The 17522-nt window shown below is 48.5% G+C and overlaps 1 protein-coding gene and 1 non-coding gene across 2 annotated transcripts in view; one reads left to right on the top strand and one right to left on the bottom strand.

The window, feature by feature from the left end:
• The window catches only part of LOC146855054 (uncharacterized), a 23691-nt gene extending 6482 nt beyond the window's left edge, over positions 1–17209 (top strand). The window contains exons 2-4 of the mRNA XM_085651074.1: positions 11724–11837; positions 15406–15534; positions 17151–17209. Coding sequence (XP_085507200.1) covers positions 11724–11837; positions 15406–15534; positions 17151–17209 — 302 coding nt within the window. The remainder of the gene's footprint in view (positions 1–11723; positions 11838–15405; positions 15535–17150) is intronic.
• On the bottom strand, positions 1877–2065 carry LOC146855055 (U2 spliceosomal RNA). Its single transcript, XR_014959031.1, has one exon. It is a non-coding gene; the product is annotated as a U2 spliceosomal RNA (small nuclear RNA).
• Positions 17210–17522: the final 313 nt, after the last annotated feature.

The following is a 17522-nucleotide window of genomic DNA, read 5'->3' as shown; positions in this document are numbered from 1 at the left end:
CTTCCTTCTCCTTCTTTCCTTTGTCCCGCAGCCTCTCTGATCTGACTTGCTTCCATCCCTCGCCATGTCACTGCTGCTGCCGCTGTCATCTGGCTGGGACTTCTTGCTCTTCTTCTTCTTCTTCTTGTTACCCTCAGCCTTGGCTGGGGCCTTCTCCTCTCCTTCCCTCCTGTCTTGGCTCCTGCTTCTGGCTCAGGTTCCTGGATCCTCTGGTTTTCTGTTGGGTGGGCCTCTGGTGCTTCTTCCTCAGAGTTTCCATTTGGGCACTGAGCTCCCGTTGCTTGTCCCTCATCCATCGGGGATGTTGGTTCCTTCGCTGTAGTAGGTTCCGCAACGGGTTCCACTTGGGCTTGTGCTGGACCTGGTCCTTGGGGGTGTGTCACCTTCAGGGCTGGTACCTTCTGCTCGACCTTCCTGGTTGGCCCCGGTTTCTTGTCCGCTTCGATCTTTGCCACCTTCAGGAGGGTGTTCAACTTGGTGTTGGCGACGTGGTCCACGGTTGGTCTGATGCTCCTCGTAGTTGAGAGGCCTCCCGCTGCGTAGGTCTTAGGCTTGTCCGATTTGGGGCACTGGTAATAGGTGTGTCCTTCTCCTCTACAGAAGTTGCACTTCTTCTTTCCCGTGCACTAAGTTATGTTGTGCCCGCTCCTCTTGCAGATCCTTCAGAACTTCTTCGGGTAGTCTCTTCCTATGTGGCCCATGTCCTCACACTTCCTGCTGGTGAAGGGTTGTCCCGGGTACCTGATACTCTCTTCCTGGGCTTCTAGGTAGAGGCTTGCTGGTGGGTGTTTCATTCTGTCTCTCCCTGCAGGGTCTTTGTGGAGGTTGATGGTTGTTCGCCAGGTCGTGTTCCATATTCTGTTGCTGTCTCTAACCTTGGTGGGTCCATTCATGATGGTGCCGTACCTCTGCAGAATTGACGGAATGTCTCTGTCTGGCATGTGAGGGTTGGTCATCTCAACCGTTACCCTCTTCTCTGTGGACGCCGGCACCCATCCCGTCATCAGGCTGAAGGTGCTGTAGGGTGTCTCCTTCTTCTTCCCCTGGAAGAAATCCCAGTACTTCCTGAAGAGGGCCTGGGGAATGAAGCTGAGGAGAAATATCATGCCTGAGGCGGACGTCTGGCAGCTCAGCACCTCTGTCACTGGGACCCCTGCTGGCTTGAGGACCTTGTTCAAGAACAAGTTCCTTTCCAGTCTGGGCCCTTTCTTGTCCTTTACCTCCCTCCGCATGACCTGGGCGTGCCGGTGGGAAACATTGTACCCATTGAAGGGTTCGAGGGTGGTCCCTTGCCTGGTCCCTGCCTCGCCCTTCCCCCTGCTCCCCGGTTTGGCAGCATTGGGGTTTTCAGGTGGACCTGCCTTTGGCCTTTAGGCCTTAGGGGCACCAGCCTTCCCAGCGCTGGTGCTTGGTTCTGGAGGTGCAGCCTTACTTGCCTCCTTGCCGCCCTCCCCAGGCGGCTGGGGGTTAGGCTTCTGGGCGTCCAGTGTGGGGATGCCGTCGGAGTGGTTACTGGGGCTCCAGTGTCCATTTCTTCACCCATTTGGTGAATTTGGGGCTTACCGGAAATTTTGCGTTACTGCTGGGTTACCGTTGTCGCCTGAGTTCCTCCGCCTGGGTACCTGAGGCGTCTCCCTAGAGCTAAGGCAAGATTTATAGGTGTTACCACCTAAGCATGTATCGCCTCGCTAGAGGTCTGGGTGCTGCACTGGCCTGTTAAGGGTGTTAGGAGGTGTTTTAAGTCTCCAGCATTAGTCCACCCAAACACCAGGAAAGAGAGAGACGTGTGGAGCGTAACATGTCTGATGCTCCAACGCTGACCACAGGTCCTTGGGGATTCTAATTTGTGTTCCTAAGGAACAAACAAGACACCAGCACACTGGTGCCCCTCCTTTTGCTTAGTTAAAAGATGATCGGGCCATTGCGAAAATTTGCATACATTTTCACTTCAAAGCCAAAGTTGTAGTTAACTGTAAAATCTAATTTTACTTGCGCAAAAATTGCGCTTTCAAACTAATAAGAACAGATACTACACTTGATCTTAGACAAAAGGCCGAGAAGCATGATTTACATGCTTATCAATGCATTTCCGGGGAAAGCTGGCTTATTAATGTATTTCAGGTGAAAGCCAGGAGTACTCCTAACTCACTCATGGAATTCAAAAGTACCTCAAGAGTAATCATAGCTGCCAACTGTCCTGTTATTGCCGGGACAGTTCCGGCAATTTGGAGACTGTCAAGTTTAATTCACTATCCCGGGACAGTCTAGGCAATTGCACTTTCAGCCCTGCCAAGTGTCTTGCAGGGAATGGCGATGGGAATTTCAAACTTTAGGCCAAAGTAGTCGAGTTGGAAAAATTCTCCATTGCAGATGAATGAGAGAATTTTTCCAAATCAGCTACTTTGGCCTTACGTTTGAAATTACCATCTCTATTCTCTCTATATTGAGTAGACCCTGTAGACCCTGTAATCTGCCCTATGATAAGTAGGCAGAGTTAAATTATGCTAATTTTGTGCAGTGGGATGAGTAAGTGCGTCTGGTGGGAAGAGCTCAATAGGTCACAAAGTATAGGGCAGAAGGAGACCTTGACTTACGTGAATTTGGTTGTTTTAAGTCATGCACATATTGTTGATGGCCTATGTCTTGTGTCATGCAGGGAGTATGAACACAAAAGTCTTTATAATTCATGTTTTCTTTTTTTTTGTAATTATACGGTTGTACCTTTCAAGCTATGTGAGGATGAAAGTTGTCAGAATTTCATTGGTGCTGTTCTGGCCTCCATAGATGTGTGTGATAGGAGCAGTGCTTCATCCTCCTTTCCAGATGTAACATGGCACTCCATCTTTGTTGAAGATGTGCTAACCTGTTTTTGTGGTACACTGGAAATTTAAGGCTTGCATGGTCGGGAGTATGACACTTTATTTTTTCAGGCATTAGACTAAGTCCCCAATTCCTATTTATAGTAATATTTTTTCTCAGTTTTATACTCTGAGGTTCAAATGGGAAATATACACATTTCCAGCATCCTTCTAAACTGTGGGTGATTTACGAGAGCCTGTATCTGTGTTGAGAGTGAATTCCTCAGCTTGGCAGCTTTGATAGATAAAGGTGTTCCACCAACAGTTTTCTTCTTATGTATGGAACAATTAGCATAGATATTAATGGTCTATGGTTTAGTCTATTGGCATAGTACAGATGTGACTAGATTACTGAGGACCTTGTGCAGGAATCCAAGATGAGGGAAGATGCATCAGAGTATTTTCCTTATAGTCTGGAATATAGCTTTGGTCAATTGGTTAACTTGTGGGATCTTGGAGAGGGCTAAATCCATAATAATTCCTAGGGTCCATAAGTTGAAGCAGGTTGTTAGTGGTTTTAGTTCTTTAGTCCACTTTGTTAGTGGGTTCTGCTTTTCCTGAGTACCAAATTATATGATTTCTAACTTTGAGGTGTTGAATTTAAGGTAACACCATCATTCATTGACCTGTGGCTTTGAGGCAACCATCTGATTTAGAGAGCTCACAGTGTCACATGATTTACTTCGTTGGAGGACTATCTGGGTATCATTGGCGCAGTTGCAATGTGATGTTGGAAGAATTATGGAGTTACTGCAATGGTTTGGTGCAGACATTGAACAAAAGCAGTAAGATAATAGATCCTTGCAGAACACCTCTCTCAGTGCTGTATGGGTTGGGGGAGAATGGGCTATACAGCTGATGCTTGACTTATACATAAGGTAGGAGTTGATCCAGTCATAGATATTTCTCTTGGTACCCATATCATATATTGTGTTCCAAACAATATCACTATGTACAGTGTTAAATACAGCAGATAGATCCAAGAGAATGAGTGCTGCCACTCCCTCTTTTTCCATTGTAGTTTTACGGTCATCTCAAATTGAGAAGGCAGCCTTTATCCATAGAAATCAATGGATGCAGGTGTTTTAGCACAAAGTACATGAGATACATCATAAACAAAGACGATGCGGGCCGCACGGGAGCTGAGGTGCCGCAAAACACAGTGATGTGTCAGTGCTCTACTGCACAGAGGAGATGATGCATTGATTCCTTACTGGCAGAGGAGGTGATGTGTTGGTTCCTTACCGCTATGCAGGGGAGGTGATTGCGAGAGATTACTTACTGACAGGGTAGGTATTGCGTCGATTCCTTGTTGACAGTAGAGGTGATGCAGCGGGGTCTGGACATGCAGCCTCGGTTTCTTACTGCGGTGTGGTGTCGATAAATAATCGGCGCCCTAGGATGATGTGTCGATGTGGCAGCAACGAAGCAGGCTCTGCGTCGTTTCCACAGCTGCAAACAGGGGATGCGTCAGAGCAGGTGGCTCCAGCGACAGTGACATGGGGCTCAGAATTCAAGCTGCAGTGATTTTTCTGATGCACTGCGATAGCAAACTGGGCCCTGGGGTCAAACCGTGGGCGATGCGCCGATCGGGAGCCACACTTCGTGACAGGCAGCTTCGATACATGGATCTTGGGCCACAGTGCATCAATAAAACAGGCGCTGAGAGTCGATGCGTGGATTTCTTTCTTAGCTCACCAGATTCTACTACCAATGGCCCAAAAAGTTGATTTGGAACCACTTGGCAAGTCAAGACTCTCAGCAGATGAGCCCAGGTTCTAGCAGGTGAAGTCATTGATGACCCTGAGACTTCTTAACAGGAGGCAAGCTCAACTCAAATCCTTGAAAAACCTTGGAAAGCTGGATACAGAAAGCAAAGACCAGTCATTTCACTCCCAGGACAGAAGCAACAAACAGCAGCAGGCCAACACAGCAAAGCAAACAGCAAAGTGACTGTCCCTCCTGACAGCTTTCCAGCTCTTCTTCCTGGCCGAATGTCCTCAGTCCAGAAGTGTTCAGAAGTTATGGTGTCACAGCTCCAGAACTGCCTTTGTAGTGCACAAGATCCTGCCTTTACTTGCCCTGGCTTCAGACACACTATGGGGGGGGGGAACTGCTTTGTGAGAGGACAGGCACAGCCCTAGTCAGGTGTCAGTGACAACTCCTCCCACCACTCTAGCTCAGGTGATATGGATATGCAAGTGTAGGGAAGTAGGATTTGCATTCATGTTCACCCCTACTTTTTGCCTGGTGTCAGTGTGTTTTTGACTTAGTCTGCTGGGATCCTGCCAATCAGGATCCCAGCAACTGTGCTTTCTCCTCTAAATTTGCATGGTAAGTACTTTGGTACCTCCACAATTGGCTACTGGTGTACCCTATAAAATCCCTAGTATATGGTACTAACGTACCCCGGGCATAGGTACACCAGGCGTCTCCTATGGGATGCAGCATATATTATGCCATCCATGGGAGTCCACTTAAACTGTGATTACAGGCCGGCCATTGCAGCCTATGTGAGTTGGTGCTTGCTCCTCTCACTTCATATACAAGTTTCCTTATATCTGAGGTCACTACAATTAAAACCTAAAAGTCACCCGAATGGCAGGCTCTTCAGTCTTGAGGGCGGGGTACTTGGTTACAAGTGTGATGGTGCCACTGCATGAGTAGGACACCCCTACAAACCATGGAGTCGATTCTCTCGGCTTTGTAAGTGCGGTCAGCCATTTTGAGACATATAGTGAACATCAGTCATTACGAGGTGTATAACTATATAATGGCTGCACCAAACCTGGTCGTGTTTGTTATCAAACATGTTGGAATCATACCCCAACAACGATTCCGGTGCTGGACATATTAACCCATGCACTGAGCGGCTCCTTAGGGGACCCCCCTAGTACTCCTGGTGACAGTCTTTCAAGGTCTGCCAGAAAGCTAGTGCGGCTGTCGACCACATACAACATTTTGCCCTCCTGCTGCTGAGCTGAACTCAAGCAAGAGATGGTAGAAAAATAGGTTTCCTGTCACAGGGAGGTGTGACCACCTCTCAGACAGGATTTAGTGTATTGGGCTGGGGTGTGGGCGCTTGCCAGTGCCACCAGACTACTTTGAAGGGCACATTTCGTGCCCGCCTTGCATACTCCAGTTTGAGCCTGTTCAGGAACCCTTGGTTCCTGCTCTGGCGTGAAACTGGACAAACCACAGGGGAGTATCCTCCCCTCTGTCTAGCCCCTCCTCTAGGAGGGACCGTGAGTCATCCCAACCCCTTTCTGAGGGAATTTAAGGGCTCTCCTGTCGGTGGGGCCTCAGATTCATTGTGGGACCAGACTCAACCCTGAATCTACGTCGCTCTTCAATCGTCTGGACATTTGGATTTCTTTGGACTCCGACTGGAACAGTGACTGCACCAGGGAAGACTCCAGCTGCTCCTGGTCTCCCTGTTCTTCAAATCTTCTGCATTGTCTGTACCTGTGCTTCGTCCACATTCTCTAAAACACCTAGTGGCATCAAGGACACCTGAAGAAATCTCCCTTGGAGTGAAGGAGTCACTCCTCTGCATCTGCAGGCACTGCAGTAAAGCTCACTGTTCTGCTTCTCCTAACATACCACAGACATCCCGAGGCTCAGCAACAGAGGTGGTGGTTCTGTGGCTCCCTGGAGGCCTGACCTGTCTTCTCTGCTTTGGCACAGCTCCTGGTCTTCCTCAGCGTCGCTTGATCCTCACAGCTGCAGCGACAAGTTTACTGTCATCTCTTCTGAACCTCTTTGCATCGGTGGGCATTGTGCTTCTGTGCCTCCTTGTGACCTCCGACAAGCTGGCAGGTTCTTCACATCAATAAACCAACCTTGAATTGGACCGGACTCCTCCACAGTCTTCTCCAGAGGCATCTTCTTCCAAGTCTCCCATTGTCGTCTACTGCAAGTTCAGACGTCACATTACCCCCTATGCTCCCTGCTTCCCTGGTGCAGGTAACTTGGTTCCTAGGGCATCCACCATTGGGGTGGCTCTCCAACCTTCTGTCTTCCAAAGGGTTTCTCCGGAAAAGGTCCTTTCTTCTTTAAAATGCAACAGCGACTTCTGCATTGACTGCCATTAAGCATGCAGCTGTGTTTCCACTCAGCCTCTGTGGGGTTCCTGGGTACTTACCATGGGTGGTTCCTTGTGTCCCTAGCTCCTCTGAGTCTTCTGGTCCAAGTCCTGTTCACCTTTGCATTTCACATTCCACTTTCTTAATATATGGGATTGGCTCCTCCTGGAGACCTATGTATATTTTTGCTACTTACCTGATTATTTCAAAGTATTCTTGTGTATTGTGTCGATATCTCCAAATAGGAGATATACCAATGTGTTAGTGATTGTGTTGTGTAATAAATAGATTTATTTTTATATAAACACTGTGTGGTTCTTTTTCATTTAACTTACACTATTGAATAACGTTGGTAAAATAAGCTGCTTTACACTCCTTCAAGATAAGACTGAAGGCTGCTCTCCACAGCTACCACTTTGAGAGCTTTCTATGGTTATCAAGGAGCACTAAAATCACCATAAGGGTTGTCTGGATTAGAACAAGGTGCTTCACTTGAATAAGGGTGCACCATATACTAAAGCAGCCTCCTACCTTGGTGTGCAGCGGTTGGGATTAAAGCCTGCACTATTTTACCATTTAATCAAGGTGAAGGTTACATGAAAAAACATCACTAGCTGGACAATTTTAAAATACTGTGATCAAGTAAGTTCTACTGAACCGTTTGGATAAGTAGTTGAGGGTCTAGCACAACCCTTTCTCCAATCCTTGGAAGTTTAGTTTCACTAGGGTAGGTAGGTGCCACACACACTACATCCAGTACCATGTCTTTTGTTAGTGAGTCCAGTAAGGCTCAACCCTCTAGACACAGTGGTCTAAAGTTCCAGGAACTCAGGGCCCTGGCTGCATCTAGGAAACGTAAGACAGGTAGAAAATCTAACTCAAAGCAGCTCCTACAGATGATCCTACACGGTGACCTTCAAAGTCTTGATAGGTCAGGAGGGCAGGACAATTTGTATATAGGTGGTGTTGCTCCAGAAGAAGAGTGGGGGTGGCCTCACCCCAGTGACCCCAAATCTGAGCTGGACCAGGAGGAGTCTGAAGACCCCTCACTGGTGAACTGAAATCCGCCATGGAATAGTACTGAAGGTACAGAGGAAGACCCTAGAGGTAGGTTCCCTTTTATTCCTCCTGGGAGGATGCAAAGAGTTCAGGGGAAGTCCTGGTCCTCCTCTGTGAATACAACCTCCTCTAAACACTTCCATAGGTACCTCAATGTCTAGCAAGAGGGATGACTTCTCAGAAAACACATACCATCTGCTCACGCTTGAGAGAGCGAAGCTCAGGATCAAGAAGGAACAGGTGGCCCTAGATAAGGAGACCCTGGAAGTTCAGAGGGATAGGAGGATTTTGGGATTAGGATCCCATGATGGCAGCACTAATGAATCTAGAGTTAGGGAACTTGTGCTGGATAGTCCCTCCTTACCAGGAAGTTGATGACATCCACAAATGGATTACTGCTTTAGTGAGGGTCTATAAAGTTCAGAAGGTACCTCAGGAACAGTGGGAAGCTATACCATGTCTCTCCTTTGTTAACAAAGGTTGAGACAAACTCTTGACTTTAAAGAAAGAAGATGCAGGCAATTTACTACTGAGGGAGCACATCCTTAATAATTGTCAAAAACAGCAAATGCGCCAGTACCCGGTAGACTCAGTCCTTACCTCTCCCCTAGAATTGGGAAAGAAGGCAGACAAATGGGTTCATACTAGGGTGAAACAGAAGTCTCATGGTGATTGTGACCAGAAGAAGTAAGATTCTTCTAAGGCCCAAGAGAAAGGTGGGGTGAAAGCTAAAGAGTCTTCTGTAGGTTCCCAAAAATCTTCCTCTGTGGGTGGGTCCCAATCCTTTTCCTCTAACAAGAAACCTTGGTGCTATTTGTGTAAAGAAAACGGCTATAGGGCAAATGGTGCCAATTGCTCGAAGTCTATCACTATTACTACAACTATTAATACTCCTAAGACTTCTAGTGCCCCTAGAAATAGCACATGTAGTAGTAGTAACCCCAAGAGTTCAGTTGGGTTAACCTTGGGTACTGAAGTGGGTTCTGGCTTAGTCAGAATACCCACTCAGGCTGTTTTAGTCTGTGATGGTGGCATGGAGCTTGCCACCCGTTTTGTAAGTCCCACTAACTTGGGCAAATACAGACAATAGCCTCTCATCAATGGTCGGAAGCTGTAGCTTACAGGGACATAGGGGCCAGTGTCACTATGGTGACAGAGACACTTATGTCTCCTGAGCAAATCCTACTTGGTCAAATTTACCAAGTGACCAATGCTAGCAATGTCAGGACAAAATATTCTATGTCAGTTGTAAATTTCAGCTGAGGAGGTGTAACTGGCCAAAAGAGAGTTGTGGTATCCCCAGACCTATCTGCGGACTGTCTACTTGGTAATTATTTGGAAATTTCAGCTTGGTCTGAAGAGGAGTTAGGACGCATGCAGAAAGGTTGGGAATTTCAGCCAGTGCCTTTTGTGTCACTAGGGCTCAGGCCAAACAGTTAAGCACTCAGGGAGCTATGGATCTTGAAAGAATTGACCAGCCAGCTCCCTAGAGAAGGAAAAGAAAGCTAAGGACTTATCTTCCTCTCAGACTACCAGTGAGAATCAGCTTCCTTAGGGAGGTGATCGCAGTACCTGTGAAGGAACCTTTCCAGAGGAGCTTGAGCAGGACAAGGCATAGCTAGCGGGCCCTTCCAGGAAAGACTTGAGTCTGGAGCAGAAGGCCTGCCCCTCTCTTCAATAGCTCAGACAGCAAGCTGCTGCCGAGGATTCCGGGAATGACAGTAGATCCCATAGGATGTATTGGGAAGATGGGCTCCTATTTTCTGAAAGTAGAGACCCTAAGTCTGGTACCACCAGGAGATTGGTCATACCTCAGAAATTCAGGCAGGTTCTATTGACCATAGCACCTGACATTCCCCTTGCCGGACATCTTGGGCAAAGGAAGACTTGGGACAGGCTTGTCCCGCACATTCACTGGTCCCACGTGTGTGAAAACACCAAGGAGTTTTGTCGCTCCTGTTTCACCTGCCAAGCAAGTGGTAAGTCAGGTGGTACTACAAAGGCCCTATTAATCCAACTACCAGTGGTTGAGGTTCGCTTTGAGAGGCTAGGCATAGCCATTGTAGATCTCTTAAACCATCCAACAGCATGTGGACACATTTATGTCCTAGTGGGACCACTCCACTAGGTATCCAGAGGCTATTATTCTTAGGACCATTACAGATCCTGTCATGGCCAGGGCCCTCCTGGGAATAGTTTCCAGAGTGGGGTTCCCTAAGGAGGCCTTGTCAGACAAAGGTACTAACTTAATGTCTAGCTAAATCACTGCTATGTGGAAAGAGTGTGATGTTAACTATGAGTTTACCACACCCTATCATCCGCTTGCCAATAAGCCTGTTGAAAGTTTCAACAAGACCCTTAAAGGTATGATCATGGGACTCCCAGGAAAGCTGAGGCAAAAATGGGATGTCTTACTACCTTACCTTCTCTTTGCCTACAGAGAGGTTCCTCAGAAAGGGGTGGGCTACAGCCAATTTGAAATTCTGTTTGGACAACCAGTTAGGGGTCCACTATGTTTGGTTAAAGAAGGTTGGTTAGGAGCAACCTCTCAAGCCTCCTGAACAGGACATAGTTCACTATGTATTGGGCCTACGTTCTCGTATGGCTGAGTACATGAAGAAGGCCAGCATAAACCTTGAGGCCAGCAAGGAGCTTCAGGAAGCTTGGCTTGACCAAAAGGCTGTACTGACTTTTTACCATGAAAAATAACAAAATAGGGAGTAGAGAGGTACCACTCAAAAGAGTAGTGGAGGTGGATACATCCTCCCAGTCATAAGTCAATAAACATAATGATCCACCCACAGGTAAGTATGTATGTCAGAATCTCCCAAAACGAAGTATGTATCCCACATTGGTGGAGAATACACATTAGTTGTTAAAATACCCCTCACACACCAAAAGGGCCCTTGGTGTCATGCTTCATCATAGGGGTCTTCCCGCCCCTCTACGGGACGGGGCGTGCTACAACCTACGTTTGCGTGGGAGCACTGATGTTTGTGAGACAACTATGTGTAGTGCGGGGGTGTGAGAGGAAGGGTCTGGAGTGAATGGAGGTGTGAGATAAAAAATACCTGGCTCTGTGGTTTAAGAAATTTTAATATACTATTGAGCTGGTATTAGTAAAAAGTGGAGGAGAGGAGGTGTAGATGCCTCAATGAGCTGTGCCTCCTATGTCTGCCGATATATTTGCCTAACTTTTAATGCACCTTATTTTTTCCAAAATATTATTTACGTTTCCTAATTCCTTTTTTTTACCAGATCTTCTTTGATCTATCTGTTTCTAAATTCTTGTTATCCCTGCATTACTTATCTACTTAGTTATATTTCTATCTAGTGTCTGTTTTTTCATTACATCAATCTAGCTGCCTCTGACTCTGTACAACTATTAGTCTGTAGCTTTCCCATTTGGCCACTCTTTATTTTTAAAACGTTTTAAAACTCAGATTCACCAATAGCTCTAGCCACTGAGTCCAGTCCTTTGGGTTATCCTCTTCTTAATCTTAAGAGGCCTTTCGATAATTGCCACCAACAAAATGCTCAACCAGATATTTGACTAATTTTGATAGGAAAGGACATACTACTGTTTACTCTACTCTAGTACCCAATTTGTGCTAGTGATGTATGTGGGATATATATGTATTGTATTTTCTCAATCTTGCTAGTGGAAAAAAAACCGGTTATGCATATATGGCATCTAAAAAATGTGTAATGTTTTTTCCAGGCGTACTGACCACCAGTGCCAGAGCCAGCGCCGGGGCAGGCGACGCCAGCCAGAAGGGAGCAGATGCAGCAGCTGCTGCAGGGGCGGGTGAGCCAGCAGCAATGACGGGCGGTGGTAAGTTGTACTTATATTCCTTACTTATTGACAATAGTTACACAGTCGCTGCAAGGGTGTACACACTGTACTGTTGAGAGAGACTCAGGGGTCTATTAGGATGGCGGTCGGAAAACCACCCTGACCGCCATGGTAGCGGAAATTAACCATACGCCAGTACCGATTAGGATCAACCGTCCAAACATCCCGACCGTGGCGGAACAACGCAACGAAAGACCGCCGGTAGTGGGCGGAGCTGGTGAAAGTCCGTCCGCGGCGGTCGAATTTGTGGCGGAAACACACTAAACCACCGCCAGGCCAGCGGAGTGACCGCACGTAAAATTAGGATTCCCCCGATGTGACCACGGGATGTTCCGCTGTTTCTGACCACCACGATCGCAAACAGTGATGAATGGGAGAGCCGGAGGAAGGGCTGTAGCATAGCCACCGCTGCAGACGTTCCATGACAAATATGGCGGTCGACCAAAAAAAACACACAATAAGGCCACCAAGTCCACACAGCAAACTAGCTCTGCCCCCAAAAACACCTAACACACCCTAATGACACACCCCCATGGCTTCTTAAAAAATACAAATCCCAGGACAACCCACACAACACACCTGACAGCAATCCTTCATTTTGACACAACCACATAGCTGAGTACAAAACCAGCCCCTTCCCTGACCACAATCCTTTGCACTACTCCACCACTGAAGGAACCAAACCCTGCAGCACATTGGATAGGCGAAACACCACACATCTCACCAGCACAACAACACACATACACATCCCCACACCATCCACACCACCCTCACAACTGCACCTCAAAACATTAGCACATCACACAACATGTCACCACAGAAATACCCAAATTCACAGAGAGTGAGTTGTCAGTCATGGTAGATGAGATAATCAGAGTAGAACCACAAGTGTTTGGTCACCTGGTCCAACTGACACCATTAGCCACAAGAGCACAAATGTGGGAAAGGATAGTCGACAAGGTCAATGCAGTAGGGGCCACACCACACTCCAAGCAGGAAATCATGAAGCGGTGGCATGACCTAAAGATGGTTGTGAAACAGAAGAAGAACAAGAACCGTCAGCTGGCTCAGATGACTGGCAGTGGCCCTCCCATTCCACTAAAACCATTCACTGCATGGGAGGAGAAGGTGCTTGCCATACTGCATCCAGAGAGTTTCACAGGAATAGCCGGGGGAGTGCAGGCTGGCCACGACAAACAAATGTATACCATTACACTGCTATGTACTGTCTTGCACAACCACAAAGCTATACCTCCTAGGCCCAAGTCCATTCATATGCCCCACAATACCCAACGCAGGTCTCACAGATGTAACATCCACTCCATCTAAACCACCCCAAAGGTAGCCTGCAACATTCCCAGGGTTGCATGTGTATAGGCAGCCAGCACTACAACTCCCACCAGGCACCCCTGTCCCACCCCTGAGCAGGATCGAGCAACCACCCAGAAGCATGTGGCAGCCATTGCATTGTTCGCCTTCATCTAACAGGTAGGTAGCCATCTTCCCAGGGAGTGCTGTTTGGGGGTGGGAGGCCTGCACTACAACTCACACCAGCCCCCCCCCCCCCCAAGCAGGATGAAGCACCACCCCCACCCAGAAGCATGTGTCAGCCATTGCATTGTTCACCTTCGTTTACAGGTAGGTAGCCCTCTTCCCATGGAGGGCAGTTTGGGGGTGGGAGGCCTGCACTACAACTCCCACCAGGCACCCCAGTCCCACCCCTAAGCAGGATGGAGCACCACCCCCACCCTGAAGCATGTGTCAGCAATTGCATTGTTCAGCTTCGTCTAACAGGTAGGTAGTCATCTTGCCATGGAGGGCTGTTTGGGATGGCAGGCCTGCATTACAACTCCCACCAGGCAGCCCTGTCCCAACCCTGAGCAGGATAGAGCACTCCCCCCTCCACCCCGAAGCACGTGGCAGCCATTATAGTACAACAACAAAACTTACAGGCAGGTAGCCATTTTGCCATGGAGGGCTGTTTGGGGGTGGGAGGCCTGCACTACAACTTCCACCAGGCACCCCAGTCCCACCCTAAGCAGGATGGAGCACCACCCCCACCCAGAAGCATGTGTCGGCCATTGCATTGTTCACCTTCATCTAACAGGTAGGTAGCCATCTTGCCATGGAGGGCTGTTTGGGGGTGGGAGGCCTGCACTACAACTCCCACCAGACACCCCAAGTCCCACCCCTAATCGGGATGGAGCACCACCCCCACCAGAAGCATGTGTCAGCCATTGCATTGTTCACCTTCATCTAACAGGTAGGTAGCCATCTTGCCATGGAGGGCTGTTTGGGGGTGGGAGGCCTGCACTACAACTCCCACCAGGCACCTCAGTCCCACCTTTAAGCAGGATGGAGCACCACCCCCACCCAGAAGCATGTGTCAGCCCTTGCATTGTTCACCTTCATCTAACAGGTAGGTAGCCATCTTGCCATGGAGGGCTGTTTGGGGGTGGGAGGCCTGCACTAAAACTCCAACCAGGCACACCAGTTCCACCACTAAGCAGGATGGAGCACCACCCCCACCCAGAAGCATGTGTCAGCCATTGCATTGTTCACCTTCACCTAACAGGTAGGTAGCCATCTTGCCATGGAGGGCTATTTGGGGGTGGGTGGCCTGCACTACAACTCCCACCAGGCACCCCAGTCCCACCCCTAAGTAGGATGGAGCACCACCCCCACCCAGAAGCATGTGGCAGCCATTGTAGTACAACAACAAAACTTACAGGTAGGTAGACATCTTCCCAGGGAGGGCTGTTTGGGGGTGGGAGGCTTGCCCCACAACTCCCACCAGGCACCCTTGTTCCACAGCTTAGCAAGATGGAGCACTCAAACACACACCCAGAAGCATGTGCCAGAAAGTCAACCCCAATGTAACAACAGAACAGGTAAGTAGACAGTGCTTGCACCCCACCATTCATCTAAAAAAGCATGGAGCCATATGACAACACAAGCCCTCACAAACCACCAAAAATTACGCAGATACAATATCAAATCATAGTGTGCAGACAGCTAAGCGTATGTAACTGTCACAGAAACAAAAGTGTGAGTCACTAAATTCCATGTTGAAGCAAATCAGGGCACATACATGCACAGCACTGAATGCTATCTGTAAGTTCCATGGGGGCTGAGCTTGAATGACCATATGAAAACAAAACAAGCATGGTCTGTAGAATAAATTAATCAAAGCACAGGACATGACAAAGGTATGCATGAGATGACAATGGCTAGTTCATGCGCAGATGTAACACCCGCCAGGCAGAGTCATCAGCCAAGATGGTTCACATCAAGTTGTATTGCCGCCAGTTGTCAGATGACAACATGTCCTTGTAATCATAAAATCTGCACTTGGGGCATGGTATCCATTGACATGTCACACCATGGAAAATTAATGTATGTACATCCACATCTTGTCATGATGCACATTACTGTGCAGACATACAATGTGATAAATAGTTAACTGTTGCATAACCTGTAAATAAGATACATCGAACACCAAGCTTGAGGGGTGCACGTCAATGACCATTTCCCCTCTGTCCCACAGGTGACCAACAACTGGCTGCAGAGGACGACAACATCAACCTGCAGAGCCAGTCTCCACCCCTGGAACATGGACTCTCTGATGATGACTCCCTGGTTTTCGAGGATGCGGAGCTTGGAGCCAGCCCCTCTGGTATGGCAGGTCCCAGGAGCCCACTGTCCCCCCCCCCCCCCCCCCCCCCACCACCACACCAGCAACAACAACAACTATGCTGACCCCTGCTGTAACGACCTGTGCGGCCTCCACCACTACCACCGCCGTCATCACTAGTGCTGCCTGCAACACTGTCCTTGCCCCAGAGGATGACCACCCCACCCCACCAACTGAGGAGGGCAGGGAGAGTAGGCGGGTGCCTACAGTAGAGAGGCAACCAGTCCGTGACAGCAGGGCAGGTGGGAGAGCAAGGGTGAGTCTAAGCCAACAGGACACTGGGACCGTAGCACTGGACAACATCACCAGAGTCCTTGGGGCCTATGAACGGGCCCAGGGACAAACGGGTAAGGCACAGGAAGATTCACGTGCGCTCCGCCTGCTGCTGAGGTCCAAAGACATCCGCATGGGCCAAATCGTGGACCTCTTGAGCCAGCTAGTGGTGGTTCTGAGGGACAGGCCTGCGACACAACCAACACCTCCACCTCACTCCGGTCGCCCGCAGGATGACAGTTTCACATCCTCCCCTGCGGGTACGGAGAGGAGGGACTCCTCAGACCCCACTGGCCCTGCAGCAGAGGACCAAACGACCAGAAATCCAAGGGAGGAACCCATGACAAAGCACCTGCCAAACGCCAGTCAAGAAGCCAGGCATGATGGCAACCCTCTTCACCCTCTAGCAAAGAAAAAGGCGGGGGGGAAGAGAGGGAAGATGTATTGTCGTATGTCAAAGAAAATGGGGCCTGGTCAACAATGACACAGGTAAAGAACAGAAGGGGGAAATCCCTTGTTGGGGGCCTGGTGGGGAGGCCCTCCAAAGAGTGTCAGGAATATATGACAATGGACACGGTACACAGAGCGTGTGTGGGAGACTATATTACATCCCAAACCCGCCATAGTGAGGGTTCAGACAAGGGTGGAGGTGGGGAAATGCAGCTAAGGGCAGGAGAATCTCATCCAGTGAGTGCACCCCATGGGATGTCGTCGTTCAAGCCCGTCTGGTGTGAAGATAATCTAAGGACCCATCTCTGTTCAAGCCTGAATAATGCATGTTTCTCTCCCATGCGCTCGGCCTCCGTTCCGTCCTCCCCTGGGTAGCCGGGTAACCATGGCTGCACACCACACCGCCCTTGGTAGTGAACAACTAGGTGATGGTCCACCTTGACTCTCCCTGATCTCTCTAACCCTCGAGGGGCTCGCGGTTTAGCCATACACATTCCTTTAATTGCCGCAATCGGCACCGCGCTTTTTAACATAATTTTCACTATTTTCTCACCCCTCCGGCACCTGCCTTTAGGACGCACATTGGAGTGCTTTTATAACCGCCGGTCACTGCTGCAAGATTTACTTGATAGCAGTATAGATGAGTGTTCCCTTTACTGCATTGTTCTTATCCTTTTATCGTGAGAAACTGTTTACTCTCACCCTGGGTGACTGCTACATTTGCGCACCCTTAAATTATCCTTCCTTTGGTTCTCCTCATTATCTTTAAGGATACCTTCTGCCTCCTAATGATAAGACTCTGTTTCATCATGTGAGTGCATCTCGATGTGTTGTTTATTGTCACCTTTCCGTTTTTCTTTTTTCCTTTTTTGTAGGTTACTTCACTGAACCTGTTGGGTATGTAGATTGTTCACATACCTATTGTTGTAGATAGTTCTTATTATTGATCCTGAGGAAGTGCCCTGACCATTTTTTGGCTACCATGGCACGAAACATGTCGATCTTCTTGAGAGTAGGGCATGCATAACTAGTTACATAAATCACTAGTGCCTATATCCACCTCAACTCCTATTGTTTTTAGTTAGGCTGTTTACCACTTTAATAAAATTCACGTGTGGACTAACAGTACCTATTTTATACATTCACCCACATCTACACATCCTAGGGTCCCTTACCCCCACTGCACCCTTCGGCAGGAACAAAAGATCCCCGCCAAAGAGCCCCAATATTGGGAGCCCGTCAGGAAT

This window comes from Triturus cristatus, chromosome 4_1, assembly GCF_964204655.1.
Source record: "Triturus cristatus chromosome 4_1, aTriCri1.1, whole genome shotgun sequence".
NCBI lineage: Eukaryota > Metazoa > Chordata > Amphibia > Caudata > Salamandridae > Triturus > Triturus cristatus.
This window is presented reverse-complemented; position numbering and strand designations above follow the sequence as displayed.